General features: G+C 38.3%; 1 protein-coding gene across 11 annotated transcripts in view; it reads right to left on the reverse strand.

Annotated features, from left to right (window-relative positions):
• Positions 1-22,547, reverse strand: part of ankhd1 (ankyrin repeat and KH domain containing 1) — a 149,342-nt gene that overhangs the window by 92,543 nt on the left and 34,252 nt on the right. For 6 of the 11 annotated variants that reach the window (XM_078411478.1, XM_078411472.1, XM_078411477.1 and 3 more), the window contains exons 2-3: positions 20,076-20,229; positions 2,227-2,250 (exon numbers count right to left, since the gene is read on the reverse strand). In XM_078411478.1, the coding sequence (XP_078267604.1) occupies positions 2,227-2,250; positions 20,076-20,229 (178 nt within the window). The remainder of the gene's footprint in view (positions 1-2,226; positions 2,251-20,075; positions 20,230-22,547) is intronic. The other 5 variants (XM_078411482.1, XM_078411479.1, XM_078411481.1 and 2 more) reach the window with 1 other exon arrangement.

Genomic DNA, 22,547 nt, shown 5'->3' on the forward strand with positions numbered 1-22,547 from the left:
TCGATCCGATTTCTCCGTTTATTTGGCAAAGTGAAAAACGTAGAAACCATGCAAAATTGATTTTAAAAAAGCAGAAATCCACGGATACTTCACATGCCTGTATGTTAGAAGAATGAAGGGTGATCTTATTCAAACATACAAGATCCTAAAAGGTCTTAATAGGGTAGAGTTAAGATGTTTTCATTAGGGGAAACTTCACGAACGTGTCTAACATCGTTACAAAATAAAGAGCCAGGCATTTAAAGCCAAAGTGCAGAGAAATTTCTTCTCTCAGATGGTAATGAATCTCAAAATGTTTTCTACCCAAGGATGGTGAGGGCCAGATCATTAGATTGGAAAGCTTTAGAGGAATGTGGGCCAAATGCAAGCAAATGAGACTAGCTCATGAGGAAACCTTTGTCAACCGGCACGAATTAGACAAATTTAATTGTGTATAACTATGACTCTATTCCATACAATGGGGAAAGGGGGCAAAAGAACATCCCTACTTGCCTAGGTAGGTCATTTCATCGGAATCTATTTATTCTTCATTACTTTCAAAAGGAATGACGAGGAGTGTTCTATGGAAAATGCAGTTTGAGTTGTTTTTTCCTCTACTAACCCAAAATCTTTGACTAATTATCTAGTTATCTGGCAAAGAAGTCAAAGAAAACTTGCCAACATCCTGTACAACTGTTAAAAAAAAAAGCCCCCTTATTCTTTAGCTCCAACCCATCTACAATAATGGCCAACATGAAATTTGACTTAACTATTTTCTTTCATCAATGGTTCCCATCAACAATCCGGCTCGTGAACACTACAAACACTAACTAAACTATGAACTACAGACTGTCCTGGGTTATACTCAGGACTTCAGGTTTTTGTTTTGCACTGATATTGGGGGTTTTTTAATCAAACATTTTGTGTTATCGAGAAGTACTGTACTTACAGCCCTGTTATGCTGCTGCAAATACGAATTTAATTGTTCTGTTTTCAGTACATATGACAAACACTGTGGACTTGACTGTTTTCATCTCCTATGACGTTGACAATTTCGAACAATTTCTGTCTGTGTGATACTTCATCAGCACTTGTAGACATCTGCCCGGATTACCCACATTTAAACAATAATGACTTTCAGAGTTTGAAGTGCCCATAATTACTACACAAAAAGGAATTAAATGATCAAATCAGGAATTTTAAACCATTTATCTAGCTACGAGAAATAATAATTGTATTAATTATCTCAATGTCAAATTCCAAATGTACTACTGTTTTATCCATGTCACTTGAATGTAAAAAAATATAATCTACTGTAAGGAAAGCGTAAAAGAATGCAAAACATTAATTGGAAAGAAAAAAGTAAACCAATAAGTAAAAGGTGTAGACTTGGAGAAAACAGCTCAAATTATGGAATTAAATAAAATCATAGGCATTTGCACTCTTATTTTTAAAGACATGCTTCAGTAATTATGTAACCAACTTTTATGTTTTTTTAAAGCATTAATGCATATTTATGAGATATTTTGTATCTAGTCCATCATGCCTCAAAACAAAAAAATCTGTTAGACCCCAAAATGTTTTGTATTATTATACCACCTAACAGGTTAGAGCCAAGACTAAAATATCTGCAACACAGTGTAGAAACATTAATCTCATTTAAAGTCATTGAGGCATAACATGCAACATAATAAAACTTTGGGCTCCAAAGTCAAGTGTTTATTTTCCTCTAAAAGCACGGCCTTACAATAATTGCATCAAGCAGATCATCTTGCTTGCTATTTAACTAAAATAAAGTCACATGCATTTTATATCAAGTCAAAAGCTTCTAATACATCATGGTACACCAAAACAGTGTGTATTATGCAGTGTCACAGAAGCTCCTCCAATATTATCTCAATCATTCATTCAGAAAGCCAAAAGATTCTTGTCACTGATCAGATACATATTTTGTAATGAGTTGAAAATGATGAAAAATACAAAAAGAATTTATTCCATGTTAAAAGTATGACGAAAAAGATGTTGCCTCAAACTTGAACACAGCTTGGCTATAAAAGCACATGCTACCAGTTACTCAATTGCTCGAATTTAGAATTATACTGTATTCCGCATACTGTTTTGAATGCCATAAAACATGCAATAAAAACAAATGCACTGGGGCATAAAAAACTAAAATCACCATCTTCACACAAACAGCAAACACAAAAATCAAGGCAATGGGCAAACAGACCATAAATGTACACATACCATATATCTCTTCCCATTCTGAATCTTCAGGAGAGGAAAAAGAAAAAAAAAATAAGTAGAATGATTTCATATATGTAACCTGAATTCCTTCCTTTAGAAAATGCGTTGTGCGAAAAACAAGGTAAGAATCTGGTTCTCACCTCTCAGAAACACAAACATTATACTTTCGCTAATGGGACATCAATCTCAAGACCAATTCTCCTTCTACCCCCCCTCCCCACCCCCCCCCCCCCCCCCACACCCCCCCCCAATCCACCCCTCAACACCCCGCCTTCTTTTTAATTTGGGTATGTATTTCAGACAGTGCAGCTATGCCAAATCTACTAACTTTGAAGATTTTACACTTATAGGCCCCTGATATAATATTTAAAGGTCCAATAAATGCTACAAATGAACTATACAAGGCCCAAATGAATAAATCTTCCACCTGGCAATAAAATTTCTCCAAAGACACAGTTCATACTTTAACAAAGTTTAATTTCAATTTCAAAGCCTAAATTTTTACCAAGTTTTAACTATTTAGTTTAAAGCATTTAAAATTTTGAAGATTTGACTGATGCAAAAAGAAAAAGTTGTGGTACTAAAGACAAAGTAGTAGAAATAACAAATTGAAACCCAAATTGAAATCAACTGATAGAAACAAGCAGCTGGAATGTTCCATCACTGTCTTCTTAAATCACCTTACAATAGACTGGGTACGTTATCACACCACTATCTACAAAATGAAATGTTATTATAAGCAATGTTCATGTACAGTGATATTACTCACGCAAAGCTGTGGATATGAGGAACTTTGAACAAAGTTAAAAATTGGACTTTAAATCCATGGAAGAAAAATCTCAAGTCCCATGTTTTTTAACATTTACTCAAAATTGAGTAAAGAGGCATCGGTTTTCTACAAGACATGCATCTTACAGCATATGGCTCAAGAAATGTTAATTGGCATTATATCATTATACCAAGCATATCACCCTTCAACTCGCAGAGTCTAATCAATAAATCTCTCCACAAAATCATCAGAATATATAACTCATTCAATATATACGCACTTTTTAAAATTTGGATTTATAGAATCTGGGTGGATCACAGACTAAAAACCAATTTCTTATTTTGCTCGCACAACCAAATGGGATTTATTCTAATGATGGTCAAACATTTGTATATTGATACCTTAAAACACTCAGAGAAAAACTTGTAAATTTTGAAAGTGAAAAACCACATAACCCCCGGAAGAGAAATGGATATATCCTCCAGGCAACCAGTCTTTCATTTACGAAGCAAAAATGTTGAAAAACGTTCTCAATTTCTTGGTGCACGAGACCAAAAGATTGGTAAAAATATGTAATCACATAATCATCGAATAGATGTTTATCGATTATCAAATATCATTCGATATTAAAGTCTGTACAATAAATTAAATATGTGCTTGATGTCAATTGCTCATTCTTGAATTTAGTAAGATTTGTTAAGATTAAAAACTATCTCCAACTTCCCTAATATATTATTATACATTGCTTGTCAAAGAGGAAAATCATAAACTAGTAGCTCACTGTACTAAGATAAACCACATGGTGCCATGATATGAGATGAATATCTGCTTTGCTTTTCAATGTCATATTCAATAATTTCTGAATTCTTTCAAGGAGAAAGCTGCGTTTCTTATGAAAGATGGTCATTTTCGACCCAGACTTCCTCAATCAACACTTGAACAAAAAATAAAACTCAAAGAAAATAGAAGGCTGTGGAAGCCAAGTCAATGGATATTTTTTATGGCATAGATAGATTGTGTAGGAAAGAACTGCAGATGCTGGTTTAAATCGAAGATAGACATAAAATGCTGGAGTAACTCAGCAGGAGAGGCAGCATCTCTGGAGAGGGCGTTTCGGGTCAAGACCCTTTTTCAGACATAGATAGGTTATTGATTAGTAGAGGTCTCATGGGTTATGGGGAGAAGGCAGGAGAATGGGATTGAGAGGGAAAGATAGATTAGCCATGATTATTCTGCTCCTATCACTTATGAACATGAAACGGTGCCAAAAATTTAATTCTGTGGCTCCACTTTTGATCAATTTTCGTGTAGTTCAATGTCCCTTTACCTCGTGCTTCTCGGTATTTTAATATATTGAAGGGGCATACGTAATTTGGTGACTAAAACCATCCTAAATACAACCCCATGGTACTTTTCAAATGTTAGCATCTGCCAACGTCGTTTCCTTAGTCAATGACTACGAAAAGACGACAACCTAGTTATTTAATCTTTTTACAGATTGTTGGACCTTGCTGTGCAACTATGACCACATTACCTGAAGTAATTCAGAATCAATAAAGATCTATGGGACAACATTAAATTGGGAAAGTTCTATGTAAATGTACATTCATCCTTTTGGAAGAACAAGGGCAATATGCTATCCAAAATTAGTATTTTGCAAAGCAGCTACATGAATAACGAATGTAAACCAGTCTCGTTAAATTTTCACAATTTATTCAGTGGAATGTGGTGATTAGACAGGTACTTGGAAGCATTGAGCGGAAATACTTGTGAATTATATTCATTATTGAAATTTGGAAAGAAGAAAATAATCATTTAAGAATTATTGATGACATTGTGGAAAACTGCCAGGTTTCAAAATTGAAGTTAATTTGAAAAATTAATGCTTGAGATGACTATATTTTCTTAGTATTCTTAGTAAATCTTATTCTAAGATTTCAAATCACAAGTAAAATGATGATTTAAGTGCGATTCATTTCAGAATCATGCCTCAATCAAGTAACATTCCTTACTTGATTGAGGCATGATTAGCATGTTTGCCGATGTCACAAAAGTGAGTGGTATTGCAGACAGTGAAGATGGTTGTTAAAAACTGCAGTAGGATCTTATCAGTTGGGCAGGTGAGCTGAGGAATGGTTGATGGAATTTAATACAGAGAAATGAGGTGTTACATTTTGGAAAGTCTAACATGGGCAGGACCAACATATACAATGAATGGTCTGGCTCCAGGGAGTGTTGTCGAGCAGACGGATCTCGAGTGCCGGGGAATAGTTCCTTCCAAATGGCACCACAGGTAGATGAGGTGGTCAAAAAGGTTTTCGGGCCTTCAGTAGAGTATTGAGTATAGAAGTTGGGAGATCACATTGGTGAGGTCACATTTAGAGTATTGTGCTCAGTTCTGGGCACCATGTTATAGAAAATATGTTGTCAAACTGGAAAGGGTGCAGAGAAGATTTACAAGGTTGTTGCCAGAACTCGAGGGCTTGAGCTTACAAGATATTGAGCAGGCTAGGATTTTAATCCTTGGGGCAGGGGAGGATGAGGGATCGGGGAATTAAGAACCAGAGGACATAGATTTAAGGCAGGAACCAGAGGGGTTGTTTTTTTACACACAAAGGGTGGAGGGTGTATGAAACGAGGTGCGGGAGGAGGTAGTTGAGGCAGGGACCATTGCACGTTTTAAGACGCATTTAGATAGGATACATGGATAGGATAGGTTGCGAGGGTTATGGGCCAAACACAGGCAGATGCGACTGGTGTAGATGGGGCTTGTTGGTCAATGTGGGCAAGTGGGGCCGAAGGTTCTATCCGTGCTATCTGACTCTAAAGATTCCCCCATTCACCCCCCTTGCAGGATTTTCAAAATAAATCTCTTTAATAACCATTACTATTGCTACTGCAAGTTAAATATACTTAAGATCATATCTTACATTGTTTAATAGGGTATAATTCCACATGCCAATAGCAGTGATTTCAACTTCAATATCCACCCAGGGTGAAATTGACAGGCTTTGTCCGTAAGAGACAAAGACACCCATTTACTATGGAGAGGTTATACAGAATCTAGGTTACAAAGAATATATAACCTGTTTTTCCCCCCGGCTGTCGTTTTGTTTTGAAAAACAACTGTATATCTGCTTGTGACTTTCCAAAGTAATTGTTAAGTAGTTTGCTAGTTCCCGATCAAAACCGTGCAAGAAACAATTCAGCTTGCGTACTACAAACAGCGTTCTCCAATTCATTAATTTTATTATATTCCTTTCCTGGAATTGAAACAAGCGTTATAGCAGATTTTTATATTTAGCAGTTCGAGTGAACATTAACCTTTATTCACCTTCTCCATAGCTTCACAACAATATTCATCTACATTCAGTATCTTAAATGGGACTGGAGATGTCTCACTTCCACTGGTAGCCTTAAACAAGTACTCAGAAATGAGAAAAAAATCAATTTGAATCGCTCTGCATCTATCCACCATATCCACCTCATTGCCAAAAGTTAAATGACTGCAAGAAATGTCATTGATTTTGAACTTCAATAGGTTGACAGCAAACCTGTCCTAGATAAAAAGAAACCAGCAGCAGTGAAAGGCTCTTTTTCGGACCGGGCACAATTAAACACTGGAGTTCCTCAGAATTTGGTACAGATTGATTAGTAGGACTGGATGTTACAATCCCTAAAAGTCTCCTTCTTTCACAATAGACTTTAGTAATTTGCATTTGGGTATGCAGGGCACAATTTCACATACAAAATTTGCACAGGAAACAATGAGGCAGACAGAGGCACACCAGGAGATACAGATGGGCTAATAGAATGCACAGATAGTTAGAAAATTAAGTTGAATGCTGAAAAATTGTGTTACATTTTGGTATGAAAAGCAGAAAAGGCAATATAATCTACGGGCCACAATTCTAAGTGAACAATGTATGAATAGCTCATTTAAAGTGGCATGAATGGTTGAGGAAATTAGTTTAAAATGTATAGCGAGCTCTGTGATGTTAAAGTCCCGTAGGCTCCCGCGATGGAGCTCTGTCCGTCTCCAGCAAAGGCCGCCAACTCCTCGATGTTAGGCCGCAGATACGATACGGGGGAAAAAATTGCATCTAGGTCGAGGTAAGAGATCAGAAAAAGTTTCCCCCAACCCCCTCATAAAGACAAGCTAAAGAACACTAAAAACATACATTTAACACATACTAAAAAAACAACGAAGAAGAATGGGACAAGACAGACTGTTGGTGAGGCAGGACTTTATACAGAAACTGTATAGAAGAGTAAAGAAACCATGAACCTTTATAAAGACTGGCCTGACAAATGGAATAGTGCCCAATTTTAGGCACTGCACTTCCAAAAAGATCAAAGCATCAAAAAGAGGGTGAAGGGATTAAACAAAATAATTATAGCGATGATAAATTGTGGATAGACTGGAGTAGCCGGGGTTGTTCCCTTCAAACAGGAGAACAAAGTGACGAGTCAATTATTTAAAAATTAGAAAGTGCAGTAAATATAACTAAATTGCTCTCATCAACAGAGGGTTGAGAATCAAGGGAAATAGATTAAGGTTATCGGCAAAGGAACCAAAAGTGTCATGCAGAAAATTATTTTCTACACTCAATTGTTGGGACTCTGGATTTCACCACGATAGAGATAGATCTAATAGTTGGGATTGAAAAGAGAGTTGGGCAAGTATCTAATTGGAAAGAATCTGCAGACATAGGCAAGAGGGCAGGGGATGGAACTAGCTGAACTGCTCTTACATCCAACTTGTACACACTAAATAGGCAAAACTGTCTCCTTTCATGCTATAACTAGTCATTGTTAAGGATCAGGAAAGGAATGAAGACCAATTTCAAAATAAATCTCTTTCTTTGTTAGGCATGGGAACCTCATCTAGGAATTGTTAACGTTAATACACATACATAAAGGCAATCAAATTTCCTCCAGGTTAAAAAATCAAATCCCTGTCAACTGGTGCATACCTGTGCCAATCTGCATCAAAATCGAGACATGCCAAGTTTGATTTACTCTACTTCATGAAAATCTATAGCTAAAGTCAAGACCACTTCAATTTCCAACCCGACATAGAAGATTGCAACTTTTGAAAGCTGATTTCTGCACACCTAGGTGTTAAGGTTATTTATATAAAAATGAACTCTTACAGGAAGGCAATCTGGTCAGTTCTTGCCTAGAAGTTGGCAATGTCTCATAACAAGGAGGAATGACAAGACGGAAGTAATTACCCCTTTCCTCTGCAATCTAGCATCTCAAATGTATACATTGGGAATGCAAGTAAATAATTTCACTTTGCCTAGTCACATGCGCCAATAAAGTAAAGTAAATGTTCACAAAAATTCCAAAAGACTTTACTACTGCCAAATAACGAGAGTTCAACTGGTAGCTGGAATGCGGTGCAATATTATTTTAATCTAAATACATTTTGGATAACTTCCACTCATCTTGTTTACGCTTTTCAAACAATGACCTTGACAATGTTTCCATTTTTTCAGACCAACAAGGAACATACTACATTGTCTGGAACAGTACAATAAAACAATATAGCTACTTCCAAAAAAAAAAATCACAGTACTTCTATGCTGTTTCAGCAAAAATATAACAGCATAAATTGTGCAAAATCAAGTGATATTGTATAATAAGGCTTGTTCTGAAGCTTAATCTCTTTAAATTGCTGCTGCCAACAGGGATTTAACAGTCTAAGAATTCTAAACTAATTCAAAACAATTCCAGTTTAAAAGTACTACATCTCAGTGAACTGCAGAATATTTCTTTATAATTCAAGAAGCTTGCACACAAATATTTCAAATTACCACCTTTACACTAAAATATTCTAATATGTCATTGTGAAAATTCTACATATCATTACATGCACTTAAGTGAGAAAACGGGACATCTTGGAATTTTAATATTCTTTGCCAATTTTTTTTTTAAATAGGCGCAGAAAGCAACATTTTATATTCTTAATTAACTATTGAACGCAGATAGGATGATTGGTATCAGATATTTCTTAAGCACATGCGAGTTTTTAAACTGCTGAATTGACGCCAAGCTTATAAACCTCTACTAACCAGACAAAGCAATCGACAAATTTTGGCACTGTCCCACAAGATGTATTGCTTTCCCTTTTCCTTGGAGGTGGTGACAGCAAGGGAAAAGTCAATATACGTGGAGCATAAGCTTAAAGCACAGAAGATATAAATCAAAGTTTTGAGATAGAATTTATTGTTGCAGACAGAAAATTTTAATAAAGTGTTCAGAAAGTTTATGGGTCCACGTGGTTTGGAACAGAAAAGTACTAAACCCTTTTCCATCATCCAATGCATTTACAGTATATCTGGAACAGATGGTGAACTGGGCATCCGGACTCTCGCATCCAACATCCTCTCGGGCCAATGCCATTTAATTCAATTCTAACATTCATCTGTCTTGGATTGTGGCATTTCATGTACGAGGGCCTAGTTTTTCTAGCTACTTCTTCTGAGGACACTGCATATGGAATCATGAGAAATTAGGTACTATTTCATAACAACTGGGAGTGGGATGGATGAGTGGAGCATTGGCTCCTCATTTTCAGTGGGGAAGACTGCTTTGCTCTCTCACGCATTAGGTAGCACACCCCAACTCCAAAACAATTCCACACTGGAAAAATAACGACATAAAATTTTTAACGTTTTTTTGTTGAAAAACAGGATTTAAAATTGTATGCTTTTTGCAAAGGCTAGAACTTTTAGTGCAGTGGTTCAAGTGTTTCTGAGGTAATGTTTGCACCTTGCGTTAAATTCAATCTGGGCAAAAAGCAAGCAATTAAATCTTCTGAAATAGATTTAAAAACTAAGCAAAGTTGCTTTAAAATATGACTTGACAATATGGCAATTAACCTGCTTTTTTATTTAGAGATGCTGGAATCTGCAAAGGGAATGCAGGAAATACTTAAGTAAAATAGCATCTGTGGAGAATAAATCAAGTCAATAGAAGATAGACACAAAAAGCTGAAACAACTCAGTGGGACAGGCAGCATCTCTGGAGAGAAGGAATGGGTGACGTTTCGGGTCAAGACCCTTCTTCAGAAGAAGGGTCTCAAGAAGGGTCTCGACCCGAAATGTCACCCATTCCTTCTCTCCAGAGATGCTACCTGTCCCGCTGAGTTACTCCAGCTTTCTGTGTTTATCTTCGGTTTAAACCAGCATCTGCAGATCCTTCTTGCACAAATTAAGTCAATAGTTCCATTTAATAATCTTTCATCAGAACTCAATCTGGTCACTGATCCAAAATTTCAATTATTTCCCTTTCCATTGGCCATTCTGCCTTACCTTACATTCCCAGCATTTTCTTGTTTTACAGCTCATAGATCTCCAATGTACATTTAGGAAATAAAATGACAACAGAAAGTTTTGTTTACATAAGAAAAAATGCTGGAATAGCACATCGCATGTGTGAATATTAAAAAATTGGAAAATACTCAAAAAATCACATCAGCGGTAGGCAGTTGTTTATACGATGCAACTTTAAAGTTTAAAGATTTTACAAACTAACCAATACCTATCACAAATGATTAGCACATGCCAGATTGCATGTGATTTCTGGTAAAATGCAGACCATTTTGAACAAGAGAAAGTTTAGAAAGCATTTTTCTTCCATTTTCATTGTTTTTCTGTTCTTTCTATATTATGGTCATTAGCATTTCATACCCATCCCCAACATCTCTGGATAACGGCTAATCTCCATTGCAGACACCGATGAATAAACTGCCTCAGAGCATCAGCTCAAGAATTTCTAAATTTTGACTTGGTAGCACTGAAATTGGAATAAACTAATGAGGTTGGTGTGTGATGTTGATATAGGCAGGTTCCATTACACTTGTTATCCTTATTCTCTGCTGGTTTCGTAGAAACTATCAAAGAAGCTCGAGTAAAGTTGTACTGCATACTCTATATCCCTGCACATGCAGCACATGTTTAAGGGAATTACAGCTGTATTTAGTTGAGAGATACAGTGTTGGAAAAAGGCTCTTCGACCCATCAAGTCTGCATCAACCAGCTATCACCCCTATACTAGTTCTATCCTACATACTACGGCCAATTTACAGAAGCCGAATAACCTACAAACCTGCTGTCTTTGGAATGTGGGAGGAAACCAGAGCACCCGGAGAAAACCCACGTGGTCAGAGAGAGATCAAACAAACTCTGTACAGACAGCACCCCTAATCAGTACTGAACCCGGCTCTCAGGGGCTTTAAGGCATACTACCTATGTATCGATGTGCCGTCCCATTGCATCTTAGATAATGAAATTCTTGAATATTGCTGCAGTTATTTTAAAAAAGGCAAGTGGAAATTTATCCCACACCTGCTGTCTTCAGAGACAGTGAACCACATACAACAGATCACAATAACAAGACATTTAGAGAAAAACGTAGCAAGTTAGGTTCATAGAATTATAGAAATGTACAGCACAGAAACAGGCCCATTCGGCCCACCATCTTTATGTCGGCCATGATGCCCATCTATGCTAACTCCATTTCCCCCCCAAATCCCACACATTTTCTACCCACGCACCTACCCAGAAACCTTTTAAACATTGTATCTGCCTGCACTACCTCCTCTGGCATCTCACACCGAGAAAAAGACTGGTTGACAAAAATCGAAAAATCTCCTGAGCCCCTATCTCCTCCTTTGCTTCCATTAGCATAGAGATAGATCCTGTCAGGCATGAGATTTATGCACCTTACGCAATCAAAATCTGCCTTCCCCCAATTCCATGCACTAAATCAAGGGCCAACTTAATCTTTTTCCTGATCTAACTAGAAGGTACAGTAATGTGGAGCAAAATACAAACAAACTGCTGAAGGAACTCACAGGTTAGGTAGCACCTGTGGATGGAAATGGACCAAATTTCATGTCAAGACTATTCTCTGATCTGAAAAGATTGACACAAGATGTCAACTGTTTATTTTTCTCCATAGATACTGGCTGACCCATTGTGGTCTTCCAGTAATTTGTTTTTTGTTCCATTACCATCTTGAAGCTTCTTAAACTATGGTCATTGCATCCAAATTCCTCCCCACCCAAGTCCCTTGCTAATAAATAAAATCTGGCAGAACCACAAAATGATAGCACTCTGGTCAGATGTATTTAAAGGAGCAAAGGAAGCAAGATAAAGGGCTCAAAACATTAAGGAAGTTTCAGAACTTGGCTATATGCAGTAGAACCCACTGCAACCAATGGTGAAGAAATTATGCAAAAGATCAGAGTTGGACATAGATCGCAAAAGCAGTTATGAATGGAGATTTCAGAAATGGAGTTGGCAAGACCATGGGAAACAAAATTCACTGGAGTTTTACATGAGATTATATTTACGGAGGTAAACAGTACGGAGGGACAAAAAACATTGGAATCAACAGCAAATAAGCTGATATTGGGCTACCCACAGACTATGTTATGAATGAGAGGCTGGAAGTTTAACTGGAGTCTGAATACAGGACCCAAGATTCCATACAATCTAATTCCTTATTGGACACAAACTACAAGGAACAGAGTCATTGGTGTAAGAACAGAGCTTGTGACAGGGGCAAGACACTGGCTTTGCTTTCCCCCATATTCAATGAAAGTGAATTTCTGTGCATTCAGTAGTAAATATTAGACACGAATCATGACAAATCAAAAACAAATAAAGGTTTAGGAAGGACGGCGAAACAAAGCTGAGTATTACCTGCCATATGCAGAATCTAACGCAGTATTTTCATGGAACATTGAGAATCAGCATGCAGATTATAGCTTTTAAATATTGGGTCCCTGAGGGTATAGCGAATAAGTGCGAAGAGAAGCTATTGTATGTGATTCTACGACAACAGTTGGAGAGTTCAGAATAGGAGGCAAGAGCAGTCCCATCCAACTGGGTGGAGGCATATTGTCTGGCAAACCATGGAGAATTGCAGAACGTATGGGGCCAAGGAGGAATAGTTCACCACCCATCACCTATAATTCTGTACTTTCACTACTGTTTGAGATGTGCAAATGAAAGTACTTGAATTCAAACATTGTGGAAGATCATTATTAATTTCAGAGACAACAGAACAACAAAGAATGAGGAAAGGAGGCAAGAATATGGGAATATTAGTTTAAAACACTACAGCCAGAAAAATTGGAAAACAAAAAGATTCGCTCTTTCTCACAACTGAACAGATGTAGCTACTCACCAAGGTTACTGCACTGCAATCATCTGTAGCTCAACCACCCAGACAGACAGCATTATCACATGAATTAGAGCAAAAGAGGCATCCGTCCATGACCTCAAAGAAACAAACCTAGCCGTACCAGCGTCACATACAAACTTAAACATTGCCTTTGCAGCCTTCAGGTATTTTGGCCTAAGGTGTCACACAACATATTTAGAAATAAAATAGAATCAATATTGGCCAAATGAAAAATGTTAGATACTACATTATCATTTAGCATTGAGAAACGTGGCTTTATGGACTAGAATATTTACGGGACATCATATGTAAAACCAAGAAATGAGAAACAAAAGCAAAAATATCCACTTCATAACTGGGCCCAGTCACTCAGTCACAGACTGGGCACAAATCCAAACTAGAGATGGTGTGCACAAATTTAAATGGTGATTTTTTTTAACCTTCCAAAGCAAAAACATGTTTTAAAAGTATGTAATAACTAATATGACATAAGTTGCTGTACCACATTAAAAGGTTGATCAATAAAAAGGCAAAATGCAAACCACAACATCAAATTGAGATACTCCATTTGCAAATATAAATCAAGGTCATTCATAGATTTGAGGAAAAACCATAGATTTGAGGGGAAAAAACCTCACTTCATATTCCTTTAGGTATATTTTCCCCCAAGGAGTAGCTGTAGCCCAGTTTGTGGTATTTTTCAATGCCATGGCACGTCCAACATTTGAGTGACAGAATGCTGTATTAGTTCATTAATCATAAATTTACCTCATCTATGGTTCTTTTTAAACGTACACATTTTTTTTGTTGACTGAAGTTCTCCACCCTATCCCGAAGACGAATTTTACATTTACATTTAAAATCTGTTGCAAATGAACAGAACCACTTTCCATTACGTAATCATCATCTGAATGGATACTGATCTTTTACTTTCGCGATTTTCAAACAAAAGTCAATGACTGAATTTTAAAAAGATGGGCATTTGAAAGCATAATTATTCATATGCAAGATGTTTGAGAGTGTATATCCAAAAAATTTACAAGATTCTATCTGTTCCAAATGTAAGTAATTTTCATTTAACGTGGTTTATTTTTAAAGCGCCGGCAGCAGATAAAAATGAGGAATTTTAATTATTCCAATTCAGAAACGTAAACACAATGCAGTAATTTCTTCTATCAGAAATAATTCTGGAAATAAAAGTATTTTGGACCTTCCTAGATCAAAAGACAAATGGAACATGCCAGTTATATATAATACAAAAATATATACAATGCAAACCTTATTTGAAGGTCACATTTCAAACCACTGATCTCTGCATCAGTCATTCCAATTAACACAATGTCCAATTAAGTGAATAGTTTCACAATGGCTACAATAACAAGAGGAACAAACTTCGTGGAAAAATTAGCATTAACAAATTTGAAATGCTTCCAACTGAACTGATTTGGGGACCATTTAACATATTGTTAATGAGAATTCTGGAAACTGATAAATCAATGAACTTCCAATTTTAAAATCATGGAATCCTACAATTCCGGCTCTCAAAATTGTAAGATTCCATGCAGTAAAAATTGTTCTGTGGTTCAATCCCTCATTTTAATGTATTTTCCCTTGGAAATCTACATGGCTAGGACAGGTTTGGAGGGATATGGACTAACCCGCAGGCAGGTGGGCCCGTTTCCTCACTGTACCACTCTATGACAAAATCTGCAAAATATAACCTAACTCAAGAATCCAAAATATTATGTACAGCAGTACTGCAAACTTGGATACACTGCCCAGCGAGCTGCCATCATGTGGAAAGAATGTAACTGAAAAGTAACAGCAAATAGGTTCTCTCCTAAACAAGATCTGCACTGTATAGATTAAACATAAATTTTAAGCAAATGCTAAAAAGAATGGAAAATAACTTTCACAATCTATAATTGCAATAATATGAAGTTTTTGTGATGTAGAAATCAATTAATGCAATTTGTCATTGAACTGGGTAGATTATGTTGGTAAAAGGTTTGCCAACAGAAAATTATGAATTAATTAATCAAAATCACCTATTTAACAAGATCCATGGGTGAAATAAAGCAAATTGAATTTTATTTACTCTGATGCCCGACAGATTGGGTTTAAACTACAAAGGTGATCCTAAACACAACTTTGCAAGCATCATTATTACATTAAATTAATAAGTAGAACTATAAAAATAAGCAGTCACAGAGAATGCAGATGAAATCATGTACAAATAAATTATTAGAGTAACTCAACAAGTGAGGAAGCATCTGTGGAGGGCAATGGACAGGACATTCGGGTACAGACCCTTCTTGAGTGATGGAGTAGAAGCGGGGGGTAAGCGGGGAGTTGGCTGCGCCTAGCGGCAGCGGCTCTCTGGCAGTCTGTTTGTCTTTTTTTCTTTTTTTTTTTTGTTTGTGTTGGTGTTGGGATGGTTTTTGTTTCTGTTTTTGGCTGTGTATATGTGTGGTGGGGGGGGGGGGGGGTGAGGGGTGGGGGAAACCTTTCTTTTATTAGGTCTCTTCCCCGGGGCACAGCTCGCTCGCGGGGCCTTCCATCGCCCGGCGCGGCGCGGCTGCGGGACTTAACATCGCCGGCGCGGCTCGGCCGCGGGACGTTTCAGTGCCCGGTGCGGCTCGGCCGCTGGACTTAACATCGCCTGGTGCGGCCGCGGGACATTTCAGTGCCCGGCGCGGCTCGGCCGCTGGACTTAACATCGCCCGGTGCGGCCGCGGGACGTTTCAGTGCCCGGCGCGGCTTGGCCGCTGGACTTAACATCGCCCGGTGCGGCCGTGGGACGTTTCAGTGCCCGGCGCGGCTTGGCCGCTGGACTTAACATCGCCAGCGCGGCTCAGCCGCGGGACGTTTCAGTGCCCGGTGCGGCTCGGCCGCTGGACAACATCGCCCGGTGCGGCCGGGGGGCGTATCAGTGCCCGGGGCGGCTCGGCCGCGGGGCCTTCCATCCCCTTGCGGGGGCTGTGCTTGTCGGTTGCCTCGGTAGGGGTCGAGCTGCCTGTCCGTGGGTGCGGGGGGAGGAGAGGGGAAGTTTTGTTGCCTCCATCACAGTGAGGGGGTGTTTGGAGTCACTGTGATGGATGTTTGTGTTGGGGTCGTGTGTCCTGTGTTCTTTTCTTTTTCGCTGTGTCTTGTGACTGCTGAAATTTCATTCGGTGTTTGTGCCGAGTGACAATAAAGTTTTGTTATACTGTTAAAGTGATGGGTGGATCCAGGTAAGGGGAGGGGGGGAGTGATTGTCCGATGAGCCAGGAGGGGCAGAGACAGAAAAAAGCAGAGTTTCAAGGTGATAAGTAGAGAATGCGAAGGAGTGCACATAGTGGAATCTGATAACAAAGGAAGGCGAGGAATAAAATGTAGAGGGAGACGTAGTAGGTACACAGAAATGAGGAGGGCATGAAATAAAGGACCCAGAGGGATAGACGTGAGTGATGAGCAGTAGGAGGGGAAAGGAAAAGAGTTTCAAGGAGCAAGGGGAATAGAAAGAAAGGTGTATGTAAAACAACCTGCATAGATCAGGAGAGAGAAGGGGTTTGTGGATGGATTTCCCCAAAAGTGAAAACAATTATGCTCATGCCGTTGGGTTGCAGGCTACCCAATTGGAAGGCAAGGTGTGTTTGGGTCTAGTTTGTATTTGGCCTCACTCTGGTAATGGGGGACTCGGAGGACAGACAGGTCAACGTGGGAATGGGAATTGAACTGGCCACCAACTCATTTCCGGGTGTTCCGGGTGGCCATGGCAACAGAGCTCAAGTACTGGCCACAGAGGTTGTCTTGTCTCTCCGATGCTGAGGCTGGAGGAGGTGCCTATCTCAGCTCCAAGGGCTATTTAGGTCCCTAAATAAAGATGATAGAAGTAGTACAAGGGCAGGTACTGTACCTTTTGCGGTTGCGGGGGGAGGGAGAGAGACAGAATAGGTGGGGAGAGATGAGCGAAACAGGAAGTCACAGAGAGTGTGGTCTCTGCAGAAAGCAGCAGAGAGGAGGTCTGACTGGTGGTGGGATTTCATTGAAGATAGCAGAAACGTCTTGGGATGATGTATTGATGCAGAGGCTGGTGGTGTGAAAGGAAAGGTTTAGGGGAACTGTATTCTTGTACTATCTGGGGGTGGGGGCCCAGACCAGACAGGAGGAAACAGAGAAGACAGGTGTTCTGAATTTGGTGAGTAGGTCCATTGTTTTGCTGACATTGAGGGGGAGATTGGTACTTCGGCGTCACATTACTCTTTCCTTCTTGTACTCCAGCTGCTGCTCTCTCTCCTTCCGAAACTCTCCAAATCCACTTAAGTTCCCAATTAAGCGTGCAGGGTCAATTTATTTTACAGTAATTATAAATAACCAAGTTTATTGTAATATGTAAAGGGAAACTGATAATGTTTAGGACAGAGACAGATTCAAAGTAGCAGCAACAAAAAATGTCGAGGCAAATCTGCTAAGAGGTGAAAAAATAGGAAATGTGCAAATGATAACACATGCATGCCCCTTTTTGACCGAATAGCTCTGCTCGCCAATAAAAGCAGATAAAAATAAATAAATAACAAAAAACAAGCGTCGCCTAGAACATACCAAAAAAATTGCAAGGTCAACTTATTTGTTAGAAATATAGTTTGAACAATGTGTGCCTTTTGAAGAAATGAAGAAAATGGCAACTACAATGTTTAACTACATTTTATTTGCATTTACAGCAGAGAAAGCACATAGATGTTGGAAATCCCTAGTAAACTAATAAATCAAGGAAGGGGTGGGCAATATCCAAGCTGGTAAAAGCAAACTACCCATTCATTTTTTTTTTTAAAGACATTGAAAGAGTCGAATTCACAGGATTTCCATCCCAGAATTTTGAAACATAGAAAATAGGTGCAGGAGTAGGCCATTCGGCCCTTCGAGCCTGCACCACCATTCAATATGATCATGGCTGATCATCCAACTCAGCATCCCGTACCTGCCTTCTCTCCATGCCCCCTGATCCCTTTAGCCACAAGGACCACATCTAACTCCCTCTTAAATATAGCCAATGAACTGGCCTCAACTACCTTCTGTGACAGAGAATTCCACAGATTCACCACTCTCTGTGTGAAAAAAAAGTTTCTCATCTCGGTCCTAAAAGACTTCCCCCTTATCCTTAAACTGTGACCCCTTGTTCTGGACTTCCCCAACATCGGGAACAATCTTCCTGCATCTAGCCTGTCCAACCCCTTAAGAATTTTGTACGTTTCTATAAGATCCCCCCTCAATCTTCTAAATTCCAGCGAGTACAAGCCGAGTCTATCCAGTCTTTCTTCATATGAAAGTCCTGCTATCCCAGGAATCAATCTGGTGAACCTTCTCTGTACTCCCTCTATGGCAAGAATGTCTTTCTGCTCTTATTTCAGGAACTTTCCGGATGGGAAAACTACACGAGGTAGAACCAGGGAATTATAGGTTCTTTGCATGAAAGGAAATTACTGGAGATTAACGATTGAGGGAATAACCGATTTTAAAAAAATGCTGATCAACACTGTGTCAGTTCCACACAGTCCTCAATTTCCTTGTGTTTCAAAAACAAATACCTCCAGCAATGTAGCTAGCCTCCACATCCTCTGATTTAGAGAAATCCAAGAACTTACTAGCCCCTGCAGAGATTTACGACACATTAAAATGACCATGCTCTTATCTTGTAACAAAATCCCCTCAATTGAGATTCTCCACCTGGCAAAAACATCTCAATATCTACTTTGTAAAGATCCTTCAGTACCTTAAGTTTCACTAAGGTCATCCTTATTCTTCGAGATTCCAAAGAATACAGATATACCTTTTTAGCCATTTTGAAAGGAAAAACACTCACCCCAAGACAGCCTCAAATGCTTATCATCCTCCCCAAACTACCAAAACCTAAACAGTACAATCTCAAGTTTGGTAATATATGGAATACTGAGATTGCAGACTGAAGCACTTAATTACACAAATATTTACAGATTAAGAAAATGGGGAAAAAGTTGGCAAATATAAATTTGTACATTTCGACAATATGAATAGAATATTCTGCATATGAAAACCAGCAGATAGCCAAAGAAATGTTAAGGTCTTTTGAATCTTCATGTGACAAAGTAAAGAAATTGATCGCAAAGGGTAATGGAAAGATAGCCTTGTATTCAGGGGACTAGAAAACAATGAAACACAGCCTGCTGCAACTACTTAAATACTAGTAATACCACAACTGGAGCATTCTAAAATTCTGGACACAACCTATGAAACATATACAAGGCTTTAGAAACAGTTCAGTATGGATTTGAGAATAATAGTAGGACTTCAAGGCTCAAGACACAAAGAAAAGTTACACAAGCTGTTAGTTACACATTCCAATGAAATTCATAGTTAAATGGGTATCTAAGCAATTATAAAAATATTAGGAGAAAGCAGGGTAAATAAAGACTAGGCATTAAAGAGCGAGGCATTTTCAAATTTGAGCAATGCTTTTCAGAAGCAGGATTTAGAAGTTTTATACATGCAGGGAAAGGGGGGCAGAAGCTTCTTAAACTCCCACACGACCAATAAATAATGCTCTGTTAATTAGTCAATTTAAATCTAAGATCCAGAGATTTCTGTTAACCAAAGGTGTGTCTTTGGAAATGAGTCACATATTGGATATAATCTTGAATGATGAACAGGCTAGCGGAACTAATTTTTATGACAGCAACATTTCAGGTTATCAAATTTATTCAGCTAATATTGGTCCAAATTAAAAATATGACCGTGAATATTTATACAATGGGTGTTGGAATTGATGCATCAGAGCGTGATTTGAAAACACCGAGAGTTAGTCAATTTTAAAAGAAACATTCTAAAAGTTTAAATGCTACAGTTATACTAACTAAAATACCTGCTGCTTCTAGCAAGGCTTCCAATCTAGCCTGTGTTTCTGGGTCCACAGTTCGTAGATCTGTTCCATCTGCAGCACTTGACAACAGTAGTTCAGAGGCTGTTTTAAGCATTGGATTATCCAAATCTTCCTGGTCCAAAATAAACGATTCAACCTGAAAAAGTTATAACCTTAAGTTAAAAAGAAAGAAAATAAGATTTGCTTTTTCCAAACCTAAATTTGCTTCTAAACCGACATTTGCAGAAAGTTGGGAATGAAAATGACACAAATGACAAAAGCAATACATGAATTTCACACAGAACAATTAAATATTAAGTTTGGCCAAATCCAAAGTTGTATAATGTATTATTATACGAATCACACACAGTGCATTAGTCAAGTATATGGAAACTAAAATAGCTGTTCAAAAATATTGTTACAGCTTTGCTACTTTACATACTTGGTCAAAGGAGGGCGGAGGTCATTTGAACCATTTTACTGAAAATCACAATTATATATACCATAACTCAGTAATTGCTCCTTCCATCATTTCTATTTGAAATACAACTGACATTGTCCTCCATAATGTTTGGGACAAAGACCCATCATTTATTTATTTGCCGTTGTACTCCACAATTTGAGATTTGTAATAGAAAAAAAGAGCTCAGGTGTGTTTAATTGCCTCCATAATGCAGGTATAAGAGAGCTCTCGGCACCCAGTCTTTCCATCACCTATGGAAACTTTTATTGCTGTTTATCAACATAAGGACCAAAGTTATGTCAATGAAAGTCAAAGAAGCCATTATGAGTCTGAGAAACAAGAATAAAACTGTTAGAGACATCAGCCAAACCTTCGGCTTACCAAAATCAACTGTTTGGAACACCATTAAGAAGAAAGAGAGCACTGGTGAGCTTACTAATCGCAAAGGGACCGGCAAGCCAAGGAAGACCTCCACAGCTGTTGACAGAAGAATTCTCTCTATAATAAAGAAAAATCCTCAAATACCTGTCCGACAGATCAGAAACACTCTTCAGGGATGGATTTGTCAATCACCACTGTCCACAGAAGACTTCATGAACAGAAATACAGAGACTACACTGCAAGATGCAAACCACTGGTTAGCCGCAAAAATAGGATGGCCAGGTTACAGTTTGCCAAAAAGTACTTAAAAGAGCAACCACAGTTCCGGAAAACGTTCTTGTGGACAGATGAGACGATTAACCTATTTCAGAGTGATGGCAAGAACAAAGTATGGAGGAGAGAAGGAACTGCCCAAGAAAAAGCATACCACCTCATCTGCGAAACACGGTGGTGGGGGTATTATGGCCTGGGTATGTTCGGCTGTTGATGGTACTAGCTCACTTATCTTCATTGATAATACAACTGCTGATGGTAGGAGCATAATGAATTCTGAAGTGTATAGACACATCCTGTCTGCCAAGTTCAAACAAATGCCACAAAACTCATTGGCCGGCAGTTCATTCTACAGCAATGATCCTAAACATACTGCTAAAGCAACAAAGGAGTTTTTCAAAGCTAAAAAATGGTCAATTCTTGAGTGGCCAAGTCAATCACCCGATCTGAACCCAATTGAGCATGCCTTTTATATGCTGAAGAGAAAACTGAAGTGGACTAGCTTCCAAAACAAGCTTAAGCTACAGATGGCGACAATACAGGCCTGGCAGAGCATCACCAGATAAGACACCCAGCAATTGGTGATGTCCATGAATCATAGACTTCAAGCAGTCATTGCATGCAAAGGATATGCAACAAAATACTAAACATGACTACTTTCATTTACATAACATTGCTGTGTCCCAAACATTATGGTGCCCTGAAATGGGGGAACTATGTATAAACTCTGCTGTAATTTCTACATGGTGAAACCAAAATGTATAAAAATGGCCTTTATTAAAATCTGACAATGTGCACTTATATATCCATATATATATCCATATATATATATATCCATATATATATATATATATATATATATATATATATATATATATATATCCATATATATATATATATATATATATATATATAGGGATACAGTGCACACCGTTACTTCAAAGCAAACGTAAAAGCCAGCAGATAAAACTGAGAGCCAGACAACGTAGCAGCAATGTAGTTAACAGCAAACGAATGAGAAAACAATAGCTATGAAGATGGTCACAATGCTTGAAGTCCATTGGTTCATACTATGAGCAGACATTTACTTCGAAAGGAGTGGAGAGATCAACTTTGTTTAAAAAGGTGTCACATTCTCCCACCATATTGAATCTTCAACTCGTACTTTTGTTCAATGATGGCATGCATCCCTTTCCAAGAACTTCAAAGACACTTACAACAGCTGCTATTTTAGTTACAATAATTGAAATAAATACAATTCTCGATACTTGTAACAAAGTAAACCAATCTTAATACAGATGGCTAAGCACGGCTCCACAGAACAGCACCATCAATTGTATAAATGAATACAATTACAT

Source organism: Rhinoraja longicauda, chromosome 14 (assembly GCF_053455715.1).
Source record: "Rhinoraja longicauda isolate Sanriku21f chromosome 14, sRhiLon1.1, whole genome shotgun sequence".
Taxonomy (NCBI): Eukaryota; Metazoa; Chordata; class Chondrichthyes; order Rajiformes; family Arhynchobatidae; genus Rhinoraja; species Rhinoraja longicauda.